The 14814-nt window shown below is 37.5% G+C and overlaps 2 protein-coding genes across 4 annotated transcripts; one reads left to right on the top strand and one right to left on the bottom strand.

Annotated features, from left to right (window-relative positions):
* Window positions 1-348: 348 nt before the first annotated feature.
* Window positions 349-7888, bottom strand: LOC109074563 (flotillin-1-like). 2 transcript variants are annotated; one of them, XM_042772053.1, is made up of 13 exons: window positions 7750-7888; window positions 6977-7031; window positions 5597-5672; window positions 4540-4630; window positions 4325-4468; window positions 3980-4099; window positions 3464-3559; window positions 3213-3365; window positions 2887-3068; window positions 2659-2704; window positions 2408-2545; window positions 2164-2328; window positions 349-1615 (listed from the first exon to the last, which is right to left on the bottom strand). In XM_042772053.1, exons 2-13 carry the CDS (start codon window positions 7017-7019, stop codon window positions 1592-1594), a joined length of 1278 nt encoding a protein of 425 aa, XP_042627987.1. In that variant the 5' UTR covers window positions 7020-7031; window positions 7750-7888; the 3' UTR covers window positions 349-1591. The 2 variants fall into 2 exon arrangements, with proteins under 2 accessions (XP_042627987.1, XP_042627988.1); XM_042772054.1 differs by lacking the exons at window positions 6977-7031; window positions 7750-7888 and adding an exon at window positions 6298-6704.
* Window positions 7889-9365: 1477 nt separating this feature from the next.
* Window positions 9366-14775, top strand: LOC109074570 (tubulin beta chain). Of its 2 annotated transcripts, none has more exons than XM_042772051.1 (4): window positions 9366-9547; window positions 11540-11648; window positions 12548-12658; window positions 12784-14775. In XM_042772051.1, exons 1-4 carry the CDS (start codon window positions 9491-9493, stop codon window positions 13839-13841), a joined length of 1335 nt encoding a protein of 444 aa, XP_042627985.1. In that variant the 5' UTR covers window positions 9366-9490; the 3' UTR covers window positions 13842-14775. The 2 variants fall into 2 exon arrangements, with proteins under 2 accessions (XP_042627985.1, XP_042627986.1); XM_042772052.1 differs by having other exon boundaries at window positions 9376-9547; window positions 12551-12658.
* The last annotated feature ends 39 nt before the right edge of the window (window positions 14776-14814 follow it).

Consider the following 14814-nt stretch of genomic DNA (forward strand, 5'->3'; position numbering starts at 1 on the left):
AGCTATTCATGTTTCATAAATAATGAAAAATGTAAATATTTCATGGGACATAATTTTCTTCATTAATATTGCTATCTGTTATTAATCGGGTCTGTCTGTCTCTGTTTTAGACTCAGTGCTTGTGTTAATCAGCCTCATTGCCTGTGTTGTCTATTTTTGTAGGTGTTTTAATAAAGTAACCTTTTCAAATAAAGCGATATCCTCATTTTTACTTATGCTCGAACACAATTTGCTCATTTTGAGTAGTGTCATTTCACATTAGCATTCATATTCAAATTAAATGCGTGACATTATACGATTTGTGGAAACACACACATCCAGACAAGCCATAAATTGACAAGTTAAAGTACAGCGCACACTAATAGTTTATTGTTTATAATAAACAGTACATACTTATGAATAAATCTTAACCTGGATATAGAGATCTTCAGTTTAAGGTGAACATATATACAGTACATATATCCATTGAACGTACAGTAAGGCAAAAATTGGGTTTGTCATATTTAAAAACAATAATGATGCTTTACACTAACAAATGGAACATTCTGAATGAAATTAAGGCCGGGAAGTGAATCACATGACACATCACAGTTCCTGTTGCTGAAACCCAATCAGAGCAGGTTGATTCAGTGAGGAAGTAAAAATAGCTTTGAGGCACTTTTAAAGGCATAAACTATAAATGCATAGGTTTACCTTTGGTGATGTCGAGTCGATTTTAGTGTAAAGTACACAGCAGCATTGCAGAACAAAAAGACTAACTTCATTTTTTTCACAGAGTGATTTAAGAAATGAAACCAGCACCAGCCTTCACTGGAGTTTCTGTGGGCAGAGAGACATACTTACAGCCTGCGTTAAATACCTCACCAGTTTCCTCTTCTTCTTTTTTCCTGTTTGTTCATCAGCTTCAACAAAATCAAAGGGTTTCTTTTTTCTCCCACTTCCCTCCCCATCTTACTTTTCAACTTGCTGTATAAATCACTTTACTGAGCACACAGACAGTAACCAAAAATGTATTATATTCCGTATAATTTTCAATATGTCTGCAAACTGTGCCACTGTTTAAAAGAAAAAGCCTTTACAGAGCACTGAATGATAAACCGTATATATATATAAAACTACAAGAATAAAGCGTCACATTTCTGTGTCTGCAGACGTGAGGCATCATGCACGTGGACTATGGCTTCAGTAATGCACTTCAGGTGAATTTACATGCATTTGATTTGAATGCACTTTGGTTTTGGAAGAAACCGTACCAGAATCAACAGGTGTGTAGCTCTGACAGACAAGAAATACAGAAACTAATCAAAAAATGAAAAGAAGACCAGCCCCACTTCCCTGAATATTCATCGCTAACAGTGGCTCTAGAGCAGATGATGCAGTTCACCTAACATATAAAATTATCATATAATGTGATAAAATAACAATTCACAAAATAGAATACAAAAACTGAATGTTAAAAAAGGTGGATTACAAAAACTAAAAGGACCTCAATGTTCCAGGTTCAGTACAAACACAGGCATGCACACAGACAGGAAGAGCTGAGATCCACGATCAGAGCAGATCAGACCCGATTCCTTCCTCATGAACTCCATTAGCCCATGCGGGTTGAACCAACCTGTCCGAAACAAAAGTTAACAAAATGTAGTGTGGCTGGAGTAGAAAGCAATTTGTACTGTATTTCTAAAATGTAATCTTAAGGGGCATTCCCACAGACACTTGTTTTTAATCAATAAAGTCATTTTCAATAAGAACTACTTAAAATATTGAACATTTACGAAGATTTTGCTAATTACAAAACAATTTGGCAACAGTAAATAACACAAGGATTTAAATGTGCTATTTATTTGGTCAAGTTTTGCATTGTTAGAGTTGTCAAGTTCGATACATTTTCCTCAATCAGTTCAAACTGTCTATTTCAATTAAATGTTTCAGTAAAAAATAAATGCTGGAAAATATTGCTGTTTGTCATTGTGTACTGTGATACAGGTGCATATAAATAATTACTAAAATACAAATAAAATAATAAATATTAATATTGTATCATTATATTAAAATATTTAAATATCATTCCTCCTTGCATTTATTTTAGTGAAGAAACAGCAGCTCATGTGATCTGCTGCCTGATGCCAGCACTAAAGTGATTTCTGATGTGAGTGTGGTCACCTGTGAGATGTTGACTCCAGTCAGTTTCTCCACTGCGCTCGGCAGGCGAGTCATGATTTCCAGAACTTCTCCTGTCAGCTTAGCTGCGCCCACTTCTGACCCACCGCTGGACACCATGGTGACCTTCTGGGCTGCACAGAGTGGCTTGCTGATCTCTTCTGCCATCTAGAGAAGTGGAGGCCATTATTGAGTGTTCTTATCATTGAACTTATTCGTGGACATTCAAAATTTCGGATGCACTAACCAGTGGGAGTTTCTCCAGCAGCATGTCCACCATGGCTCCCTCTTTGTACTGCTTAAAAGCTTCTGCCTTTTTGGCCATCTGCTCAGCTTCAGCCCGACCCTTCGCCTCCAGTGCAAAGGCCTCTGCTTCTCCCCTCATCTGAAAGAGAGACAGAAAAAGATGAATGTTGAGTTGGGTATGTGTCTTTTGAGAATAGTAACACTCATTTTCACTGGCAAGAAACAAGTGTGTGGAGAGATTCATGAACTCACTCTGATGGCCTCTGCCTCAGCTTCTGCCTCCATGATCAGCTGAAGCCTGTTAGGTGAGAGAACATTACATGTTTTTTTTGTTTGTTTTTTTTTTAGATGATCATACAAAGCAATGAGTTCTATTCTTCAGATTTGCTTCCACTGAAGCAGCACAAAATTGTGTTAAATTAGACAAAACATTTAGAGCCCAATGTTTGTGTAACGCTGCATTAGTTCCTCAGTTCTCACTTTTGTGCCTCGGCGATCTTCTCAATGCGGTATCTCTCAGCATCAGCTGGTTTCTGGACTTTGGCCTCCAGTTCCTTCTCCCTGCGGGTGATCTCCTGCTCCTGTAGAGTGATCTGCTGCGTACGCTCCACAACTTGAACCTGCATCTTCTCCTCTTCAATGCACTGCTTTGTCTTGGCCACCTGGCAGATGACGGCGAACAAAAATGTCAGTGAATGGGACTTAATCGTCTAGTTTTACATGAAACATTAACCAGCAAAACAGTTTGCAGTAAACTGCCAACCCTCATGTTACCAGCTGAAACCAGGTTGAAGATCATTTGGTACCTGAAGCTGATAGGCCATTTCAGACTCCGCCTTCTTGGTGTTGACCTCCATGTCATAGGCGGCTTTCTTCAGCTCGAAGTCTCTCTGGGCTTTAGCCATCTCAATCTCATTCTTATACTGAGCAGAGATCTTCTCCTGCATGGCGTGAGCCTCCTACATACACAAACACACACATTAACAGCTTTAGCAGTTTTATCTGACACCAACTTCACACATCCAACAATGATCACCGAAATAAGAAATATTTTCACCCTGATGACAGCATCCCTCTTGAACTGAGCTTCTCCGATACGAGCGTCTCTTTGCACCTGAGCGGTACGAGCTTTACCCAGCGAGCTTAGATAATTCTGTGAGAAAGTTCAAGTGAGTTTCAGTTGAGTGAGATATATAGATATATATATATATATATACACACACACACACACATTACGATTATATGCTACCTTTTAAAAAGTTTGAGGTCAGTAACACTTTTATTCAGCAATGACTCATCAAAAGTGACAGAAAGATGTTATTTTGTACTGTCTATGCATCAAAATATTGAAAAATATTAAGCAGCACAACTGTTATAAGATATTTTTTGACCACTAAATCAGCATATTAGAATGATTTCAGAAGTATCATGTGACACTGACGACTAGAGAAATGGCTGCTGAAAATTCAGCTTTTCCATCACAAAAATAATCGATATTTTAAAGTATATTTACTACATGTTAATATTTTTATATGTTACTGACCACACGCATTTGAATGGCAAATCTTATCACCTGATCATCATGCACATCTTTGAGCGTGTAGCTGACAACACCGATCCCCATGTTGACCAGGTCAGAGGAAGCCACCTTGAAGACCTGATCGGAGAACTTTTTACGGTCCTGATAGATCTCCTACAGAGAGAAAGAAAGAGAGATTGTACAATTAATAACAAATAAACAGCTAACAGCAGCAGTACAGTTAGTTGCACATCAAATGTTTTAGTCAACAAAGGTTGCTTGTTGATTTCAGCACTAAAACCCTCCAGTCCTCTGCAATCTTCTTATAAAAAGCTTGTATCTTCCATCTCTTCGTGTGTGTTACAGAACACAAACAGCTCTTTTAGTGCATGGCAGTACCTCCACAGTCAGGTGGGCGATAATGGCTCTCTGATGTCCCTCAAGGGTCTCCAGGGCAATCTGAGCAATCTCAACCTCTGACATCCCCATGAACATTTGACACGCTGCGGCCAACATTTCTTTATTCTGACCCTGGATCTTCACCTGCAGAAAACATGAACAGCAGCACTTACAGACTGTACAACAGATGAATGTAAAATGTGTGTCTCTCTAACCTGAGCAATGCCCGTTACTGAGATTGGTACTCCATGTCTGGTGTAGACCTTATCACTCTTCACATTCAGAGTCAGAGTATTGAGAGAGATCCTGGGAGCAAACAAAAACCAGAGTGAAAAAGTTGTTTTCAAAAACAAACAAAGGCAGATATGCACACCATCCAAACGAAATTTCAAAATAACTGTGAATTCTTGGTTTACATCTTGCAATTCTGTTTTTTTTTCTGCCACAAAATAAAAAATAGAAAAGATTTTAGCAACTTTTTTCAAAAAAATCTAACTTTTTTCTCACAACTGCGAGTTTATATCTCATAATTCAGACTTTTCTTCTCAGAATTGAGTTGACATGTTTTGTTTACATCTCAAGTCTCAAGCAATTCTGAATTATGAGATATAAATTCAGCATTGCCAGAAAAAATATTACAATTACCCTTAATATAAGATTCCATAATCAAACAGCTGTTTTTTTTTTTACATGCTGTTGTTATATCTTTCACTTGGATGTTATAAGTTGCACTGAGTAAATACAGCTGGATAATACATAAACTGTGTCTGTCTTCATTTCAGGCTGCAAAGCAACAAAATGTGATTATTTGAAAGGGAGGTGATTCTTTTATATACCCACTCTATCTATTGTCTCCCATTATTTGGACAAATAGATAGCCCCACCCCCAAAATCAAGCAACACCCACATATAATTCTGCACATTGACTGCTGAGCTTGACCTCACAGATGGGACTGCTGATGTACAGTAATCAAATTATCAAGACTATGTGAAGCTCAGGCAAATTCATCCGCAGTAAACCTCAAACTACTGCAGTGATCCGCAGTGATCTTTAAAATAAGAAGAAAGTATTCTTTGAAGACTGAGTGATTCATTAATCCTCGCCATGTATACGTGAAGAGGAATGTAAACACGAGTGGAGACTTTATTGCACTCAAGTCCTGGGCCGCTCATGAGGCCCGGGACTCTCAGTCTTTTCTGGAATTACATTCGTGACTCACACTGCAGCACCTGGTTAAACAGAATGGCCTTCTATTGTAATTCTATACATACCGCTGGATTTGCTGAAAGCAGGGAATAACAAACACTCTCCCTCCAGCAATCATTAGAGGAGGAGAGCGGCCACATCCTGAAAGAGACACGACACAGAGAGATTTTGAAAACATACTTGGGTGGGGGGTATATCCATTACAGAACCAGTCATTAAATATCAATATACTTAAAATAAATGTATTACTGGCAATGAAACTATATTTTTATTTTATTTTATTTTATCATATTTATTATAAAAACAATTGTTAAAAGTTTGGAGTCAGTATGCTTTTTTTAAAGTAATTAATACATTTAGTCAAATATTATGTCATATGCTGTTCTTTTTAACTTCCTATTCATCAAATAATCCTGAAAAAAGCAGCTCATCAGCATATTAGAATGATTTCTGAAGGATCATGTGACTGAAGACTGACGGGATGACTGGTGAAAATTCAACTTCGCCATCACAGGATTAAATAACTTTTTTACAACATATAAAAGTAGAAAACAGTTATTTTAAATTGTAAAAATATTTCGCAACATATTTTACTGTATTTTTGATCAATGCAATAAGATACTTTTTACTTTTACTACTTTTACAACATTTAAAAATAAAAATTACGACAATTCCTATTAATAAACCTGGCTAGCACTCCACAAATGATTCACTTTTACTGTCAGGACACACTTCTAGTTTAACAGAGAAACGTATGTCATCATACCATTATATTGCTGGAAATCCACACATTTCACAAATCATGGTACTGATTTGAATGTTTCTCTGTTTCTTCTCTCTAAAAAGCAATGGCAATCCCGTGCAGGATTTCCAACATTAGCAAACACTCGTTAGCACATTTCCTGCAACTGAATGTCTCCAGCGGCATGCCAACTGCTTACAGAGAGAACAAGGGCGACAGAGACATAATAGAGCTGGTAACTTATTTTTTTGCCCCTTTGCATTGTGCGGTTTGACTGCATTAACCTTGTAGAAAATGTGAGCCTGCTGGGGTTTTTCCCCTGAGCATTAAAGTAATCTTTATGTGTATCCACTGACATTTATCTACACAAAAAAATCACAACCATTACAGTGAACTTTGTGTCTGTTCTGATTTGTGAATGAAAGTCACATGAACAGCTGAACCAGTTCTGCATTTGGATATTGTTTAAGAAAGAATGTAGTTCGCACAATATCATTGATCTCTGTGATCATTACAGTCTGATGGGTGTCAATCATTAGTTATCATTTAGTTAAATCCACAGCTGCTTTAATTATAAGTTCTTTTTTATCATATGTACATATATTATCTTTATTGTAAACTTGATGGAGGATTTTTACTTCTATGTTTATTTATATACATAACTGACATAACTGTGTAATAAAGCCCAACAGATGCAGCATACCTGAGACCACCATCGCCTCATTGGGACCACAGGTGTAAAACATCCTGAATTAGATCTGAAGAAAGAAAGCAGCAGTACTTAAAAGGCATCAGTCACTAGATCAACACATGCTGGGAATATCTGAGATATGACATCTGAGTCAACATAGACAGCACTAGATAATCTCAAGAGTTCAGTGGAATATGTTGATGACTTCTAGTTTGTCTTTCGTGTGAGTTTGCTCTTCCCATTGCTTTTCTGTAAAACACCTTCAGCTCTTTTCACTTTCACATCAAGGACATGTAAACCAATCATAAACCTAATCTAAAAAGCACTTTACAGTAGAAGAGATCTGCATAATGCTATGCAACAGCTTAGTTTATATCACAAATGCAAAACTTACATTACACAATATAAAAGATAAATAATAATAAATAAAAAAGTATTATTAATAATATAAACCGACACAATTCATATAACCGACACAATTATTAAGCTCTGCATCTAAATATTAATAATCAAAAAACTCACTGTAAATGCTAAACGACTAAAACAAACATGCATCTTATGCCATAATGAACATTAACCCTCAACGATAAATAAACGTGTATCTCTCACACAAACAACACCTAACTTAGGTCCGAAAACACAAGCAATGATAAAACAGGCGAATATATCGTATGTAGAACATCCTGTATGCTATGTAGCATTTCACGCGACTAAAGTTTACTTTAGTGTTGAGAACCACAAGTTCAGACACTTCGTGATATTTAGATAAACCCATATGCTCTTACCGACTGCTGATGCTTTGTTAAAAACGAGGTAATTATGGCTCGGATTGTCTCACTTGCGTCGCTGGCAAGAGCTCGTCGTAAGCACGCACACTTGGCCACGCCCATTCACAACACTCGGGCGGTGTATCAACACCCGGTGAGCTCCCTACCGTCACTGCGGATCTGGGCGGTCGCCATGCGCAAAATACAGCCTAGGTAGGTAGTTCGCAAGCTTTTACGACGGTCATAGGGAGTAGTGGGTAGAATGCTCTCTGCCGTGAACTGAGGAATAAAACACCTTCATTTGTTTGCGTGTAGAAATGAGAACAATATTATAGCCCGCGCCCAGCCTTTGGTAAATCATAAGTAGGCTATGACATAAAAAGTAATAATAGGCCTATTATAATATAATGTCATAACTATGATCTAAGAAGCTGATTTGTATGTGTCATAAATCATAACTATGAATTTATATGTAATAATTTGGATTTTAATTGTTTATGATATGACTTTTTAGGTCATATTTTTAAGACTTAGTATCTCATCATTTCGACCTTTTATGTCATTATGATTTCTCAAAGAATTATTTGTTTTTTCTTGTGTGGTAGAATAGCTTTGCGAACAAGATCGAAGATTAATCTATCATCACTTCATATTTATTTATTTAGGACATGAAACGAGAAAATTATTATTAATATATTATTAATATTAATTTGCAAATGTGAGAAGTCCAGAGTGGGCTAATAAGGAACATGTTTACCAGGTCATTTTTCCTGTATATTTCTTTATTCCTTTAACGATCCTTTTAGACTGTTCTTATACATGAACTTAAGGAAGTCTGCAGTCTCTCTGATACTGTTTTTCAATGCCTCCGGTTCTCTTATCAGCTCCATACTGCTTTGTCAATGCAGCAAGCTTTTGACAATTCTCTTCTTTTATGCTCTATAGTCTATAATATATATATATATATTAATTGTCCCCATATTGTATCCATAAAGAAAATATTAGTGGGTAAACTTTATTAATTAAAATAATTATATATATATATATATTAATTGTCCCCATATTGTATCCATAAAGAAAATATTAGTGGGTAAACTTTATTAATTAAAATAATTAATAATATATATATATATATATATATATATATATATATATATATATATATATATATATATATATATATATATATATATATATATATATATATATATATATATATAATAATAGTATAATAATAATGATAAAATTAAAATTAAACAATAAGGTAAACAATAATGAATAACATACATATTTATACACCATAACAATGAGTCTGACTACACATATGTGTATTTAAATAGAAAAACAATTGTTCAAGGGCAAATTTTGTCTAGATAGTAAAGATACAAATCAAACGGGTGTAAAAGCATTAGCCAGGAAGGACATTTGCTTTAAATGTGTGACTAAAAAAAAACCTTAATAAGAAAAGCACAACTGGATACAATCAACAGACTTTTCTCTTTTTTTTAGACATACAATCCTTGTTGGCACTCCCTGTATACTTCCGGTCTGCACTCTACTGCGCGTCACTAAAAAGCTAAATGTGTCTTGCACCAATCAGGTTTCTCAACATCCAGCAGTGCCCCGCCCACTACTATTCCAGCCTCGATCTGGAGACAGTCCAGGAATATAAAGCCTTTGTCCGGCTTTTCCAAATTATTGGTGAGCCACGCCGTTACTTTTCAGGTTGATCTGAGACCTTCTCACACAATTTCTAACAATGAGGGAGATTGTTCATATCCAGGCCGGTCAGTGCGGAAACCAAATCGGTGCCAAGGTAAGAAGAGTTCATCAGAGTAAAGAGTGAGTCATTCATATCTGACAGCTACGACTAAATAACAGCACAAGAGTCTCAGAATGCAACAATTAATCCGTGTAATTTTAGTTCAAAGTCTTTACCTAATCTAAAATAGAAATATTTGCCCTTCTTACTGTTTCTCAGCATATTAGATATATTAGGCATATTTTGCAGAAAATAGCCTATACCTATCCTACCTTAGCCTTACCAAAGGTTATTAATAATGCATTACACTATGGCAACACGTAGAGCAGTTTTATAGACACAGTTTATGTAGGCTACAAGAATCTTTTTCCCCCATTATACTGATTTGTATTCTTTTTTTTTTTTTTTTTTTTTTGCCTCATCTGAACCCCCTTTATTCATGCCCAAAATATCCTCATTCATTCCCACTGTTTCTTTAACACGACCTGTATAGCTGTTTTTCTAAATAAATGATTCCGCAGACTCCAACTATAAATCTCTTTGTCTGTAAATCAAAGCTGTGGGTGAATGGATCGCTGGGGAATGGGGGGTCTGTCCTCTTTCTTTCTCTCTCTCTCTCATTCTTGACAATGCGCCGGGTGTGGCGGGTGTGATGTGAACAGCAGCTCTCTCAGTACTACCCGTTATCAGTGCCACGAGCCCTTTAAACAGCTGTCAGGACCAGTGCGCGAGCCATGACACGTGGCACTAATATCACTACCGCATAGGCTACCTTTAACATAATTTCCCCTCGAAATTAATTTAGCGAGCACTTTCTGAGAACCAAATTGGTATATTTTATCGATGTGCAGATATTGCCCGCTGTGATTCAGTGGTCATGCGGAGGATGATGGGAAGGGTGGGGCGATGGAGAACGATAATAGAGAATTTATTAGTAATATAATTGAAGTAGGCTAATAATGTGAAATTATGAAGTGAGTCATTGTTAATTGTTCGCTTTAAAATTAGCTTTCTTTTTACTATAATTGTTATGACAAAAGGTTTGTGAATTTTAAATATCCAGTTAATCTATTAAATCTGATTTTCTACCACATCAACAGATATTAAAGCCGGCAATAAGGACATATTCACACCCATGGCCTCATTAAAGATGCACTTTATAAAAAATAAATAAATAAAAAAATATTGCCTATGAGATGTTGCATGCCTTCTGTGGCATTAGAAATTATGTTAAATGGTTTTCATCCTCTATAAGACTTTGACATGCCTTTCAAATGATGAGATTGCGGGTGTCTGTTGAACTCATCTGAAGTCAGGGTGGGGACAAGGACGCATCCACAAATGGACTTGATGGCTCTAACAGCTGCTGCCCATCCCTGCTATGGCACAGATATAAATGAAATATGAATAATTAATGAGCAAATTACATATTCATGGAAACCTTTGATTTGTATAATTGGTGAAATCAAATGAATTCAAAATGATGGGATAACTGTCTTAAATTGTGGTTAAAAAGGTCAGATAGGTGAAGCCGAATGATTTCATATGTGTCCACATGGTATGTTATGATGATATGATGTGATGACACAGCAGAAATGTAACAGGTTTTGATAAGCGAGAGTGTCAGAACAGGGTCACATTAGGGCTTTGTCAGTCAGCGCCTTCCAGTTTATTGGCCTCATTCTTTCAAAACAATTATTTTCAATATATCCCAAGAACAAGCTTTTCTTCCTCCATTCACTCGCAGCCTTGTTAAGTCCATCCTGACCCCTCTCTCTTCGCTTCTCTCTCAGATTAAGGTCACTTGGACAGTAACATAGAATTAATGATTTAAACATCCATAAAGCCTCAGCTAAAACTCATTGAACAAATTTCAGTCATTGCAGATTAGTGCTAGATTAGTTTACAGCTTTTCTCAAAGTATTTCAAATGTAATTTACAGGACAGAATTTGTTTAGCCTTGCATAAATGAATTGCTGAAATGATTACTGAATTACATTAAATTGCAGGGGGGAGATGCTTTAAATTACAGTGTGTTGTTTGCAGTTCTGGGAGGTGATCAGTGATGAACATGGGATCGACCCAACAGGAACCTACCATGGAGACAGTGACCTGCAGCTGGACAGAATCAGCGTCTACTATAATGAAGCTACAGGTACTTTAAGACACACATACAGGACAAGATAAGAAAGATGCCCCCTTTAAGAACAGTGCGTATTTATTGCTAAATTGTAACACTAGAGATGCTTTTAGCATGTACAGGATGATGATACATCAACTAATATATTATAAAAGTCACCAAGAAATCAAAAGTTTGTATTTCATGGAAAGTTGCAATGTTTATCATAAATTATTTATATGTACACATCATTTTAAAAAAATGGTACCGTAATCTTTATTCAAAAACATTGCTTCCCCCCTCCCCCACGACATCTCTTTATTGTAAAATGTTTAATTTATTGACATCTCTATATTGACATTCTTGTAAAATGATATCCTTTTAAAAAATTTTTTTTTGAAAAAGTTGTCATTAATGTAAAATACATTATAAACATGGAATATTCCATGAAAATGTATGCATGTTGACAATTAAGTTAAATAGAACACAGTTATTTTAATTGTTATATTTAATAATTAATTAAATTATTAAATATTAACTCTGTGGATGATAATAATTATTAAGCAACACCGGCAACAACATTCTACTGAGGGCCTTTTGACCATGTTCCGAGACGTCTTTTTTTAATGTTTCAGTTCAATAAGAAAACAATAGATTTGGCTCTACAGATATAAATACTGTACAGCTGTAATTAAGTCAACATTAAATTATAACCATTCAAAAAATGTGTTGAGTTGAGACTTGGTGACTAGAGGTCAAGAGAAAAATTAAATATTACCCATCTTACTCTACATCATTTTTTTTTCAAAGTATTAAACCTGCATGCTGGTATTAAAATACCTTCTTTTAGAGATTTAATTTCTTACATGTACTGAGCTGGTCTGCTTATTTCCCTTGTCCCTCTCTCTCTCTTTCTCTCTCTCTCTCTTGTGGAGGAGGTAAATATGTGCCAAGAGCTATTCTAGTTGATCTGGAGCCTGGCACCATGGACTCTGTGCGTTCAGGACCCTTCGGACAGATCTTCAGACCTGACAACTTTGTATTTGGTGAGAGACTGGCAAAAGGGAATATGTTAAAAATATACAAAAAATGTTAAAAGTAACACATTATAGTTATAAATGCCTCATCTTGCACAGTCTGATGTGTGCGCTTCCTCCTTGTGACCTTACAGGACAGAGCGGAGCTGGTAACAACTGGGCCAAGGGCCACTACACAGAGGGGGCGGAGCTTGTAGATTCTGTTCTGGATGTGGTCCGTAAGGAGTCTGAGAGCTGCGACTGCCTGCAGGGCTTCCAGCTCACTCACTCCCTGGGCGGTGGAACCGGGTCTGGCATGGGTACCCTGCTGATCAGCAAAATCCGTGAAGAGTACCCAGACCGCATCATGAACACCTTCAGCGTGGTGCCTTCCCCAAAAGTCTCTGACACCGTAGTGGAGCCTTACAACGCTACACTGTCCGTCCATCAGTTGGTGGAGAACACAGATGAAACCTACTGCATAGACAATGAAGCCTTATACGATATCTGCTTCCGCACCCTCAAACTCACCACGCCCACATACGGTGACCTCAACCATCTGGTCTCCGCCACCATGAGTGGCGTCACCACCTGCCTGCGCTTCCCCGGCCAGCTGAATGCTGACCTCCGCAAATTAGCCGTTAACATGGTGCCCTTCCCCCGTCTGCACTTCTTCATGCCCGGTTTCGCCCCTCTGACCAGCCGAGGCAGCCAGCAGTACCGCGCCCTCACCGTGCCTGAGCTCACGCAGCAAGTGTTCGACGCCAAGAACATGATGGCGGCCTGCGATCCAAGACACGGACGCTACCTGACCGTCGCCGCTGTGTTCCGTGGCCGTATGTCTATGAAGGAAGTCGACGAGCAGATGCTGAACGTCCAGAACAAGAACAGCAGCTACTTCGTGGAGTGGATCCCCAACAATGTCAAAACCGCCGTCTGCGACATTCCGCCTAGGGGGCTCAAAATGGCCGTCACCTTCATCGGCAACAGCACGGCTATCCAAGAACTGTTCAAGCGTATCTCAGAGCAGTTCACGGCCATGTTTAGGCGTAAGGCTTTCCTTCACTGGTACACAGGAGAAGGGATGGACGAGATGGAGTTTACCGAGGCAGAGAGCAACATGAATGATCTGGTGTCAGAGTACCAGCAGTACCAGGACGCCACCGCAGAGGAAGAGGGCGAGTTTGACGAAGAGGCCGAGGACGATGCTTAAGGAGGAAAGGTGTTTGGGGAGGTGGTAGTGTGTCCAAGTTTGAGTAACATGTAGCAAAACGTATATGGAACAATTTTAGTGTCTCAATCAAAGTAGAAATTAGCACTTGACAAACGGGGCCAAAAATAACCAGAGGAAGGCAGAAAGAATGTTCTTAAACACGGAATGGGTGGCTAACAGTGTTTACGATTATAAATCACTCACTATTTTGTGTATTTCTTTACCGTTCTGATGGTCAGTTCCTCTCTGTACAGAACAGGGAAGAATAAAGTGGCAAACATCCAACTGAAATCAATGTTAAGATGGATAGATGGTGGGGTCAGGAGGACAGTAACATCTCATTTTTCTTTCATTGTAACATTTGTTTCTTTTTGTCGACAAAAAACTCAAGTAAAAATGATTATTATAGTGTTTTTATGTTTGCTTTTGTTATTATTGCACTAGAACGGGCAACTCTGTGAGATAATGGCACTTCAGTGTGACCTCCGCGGGTCTAATTGCAGTATTTATAGAAATGTTTAGAGAAGTATGTTGTGTGAAAGATGAAGGAAAATAAAAGGACTGTAAGAAAGACAAGGTTCAGAATAACAAGGGTACTGAATCTTAACCTCACTTGGACGCCAGCCAACGTCTACAGGAGGATGAGTATGATTAATGACATGGACGAAACAGGAAAGTATTTTAGATTATGCAGATGGAAAGACGAACGTTTTAGCATGTTGAATGGATTGTTGGTGCAATTTTTTTGTTTTTATTCATGGACTCTCATATATGTCTCATATCTGAGCCCATACTTTTAAGTGTTACTGCATACTCTTTATTACATATTTTAAATGCTTTGATGTTCCTTGATTGTCCTTGTGTGAAAAAAAAAAAAAACTGAGCCTCTGGAGAAAACCAAAATAAAAACGAAAACAGTTTTGATTGTTTCTAATTTTTTGCCTTTGCTTGTTTTTGACGTGTTTTTGCTGCA

Source organism: Cyprinus carpio, chromosome A16, assembly GCF_018340385.1.
Source record: "Cyprinus carpio isolate SPL01 chromosome A16, ASM1834038v1, whole genome shotgun sequence".
Taxonomy (NCBI): domain Eukaryota; kingdom Metazoa; phylum Chordata; class Actinopteri; order Cypriniformes; family Cyprinidae; genus Cyprinus; species Cyprinus carpio.

Excerpts from the sequence above, each read along its gene's own strand:
- LOC109074563 (XM_042772053.1), bottom strand. The coding sequence starts at position 7,019 with ATGTTTTACACCTGTGGTCCCAATGAGGCGATGGTGGTCTCAG. Across the intron at positions 4,469-4,539 it reads CAGTAACGGGCATTGCTCAG|GTGAAGATCCAGGGTCAGAA; the intron begins GTTAGAGAGACA and ends TGTTTTCTGCAG. Across the intron at positions 2,329-2,407 it reads TGCTGGAGAAACTCCCACTG|ATGGCAGAAGAGATCAGCAA; the intron begins GTTAGTGCATCC and ends CCACTTCTCTAG.
- LOC109074570 (XM_042772051.1), top strand. The coding sequence starts at position 9,491 with ATGAGGGAGATTGTTCATATCCAGGCCGGTCAGTGCGGAAACCAAATC. Across the intron at positions 11,649-12,547 it reads CTACTATAATGAAGCTACAG|GAGGTAAATATGTGCCAAGA; the intron begins GTACTTTAAGAC and ends TCTCTTGTGGAG. Across the intron at positions 12,659-12,783 it reads ACCTGACAACTTTGTATTTG|GACAGAGCGGAGCTGGTAAC; the intron begins GTGAGAGACTGG and ends GTGACCTTACAG.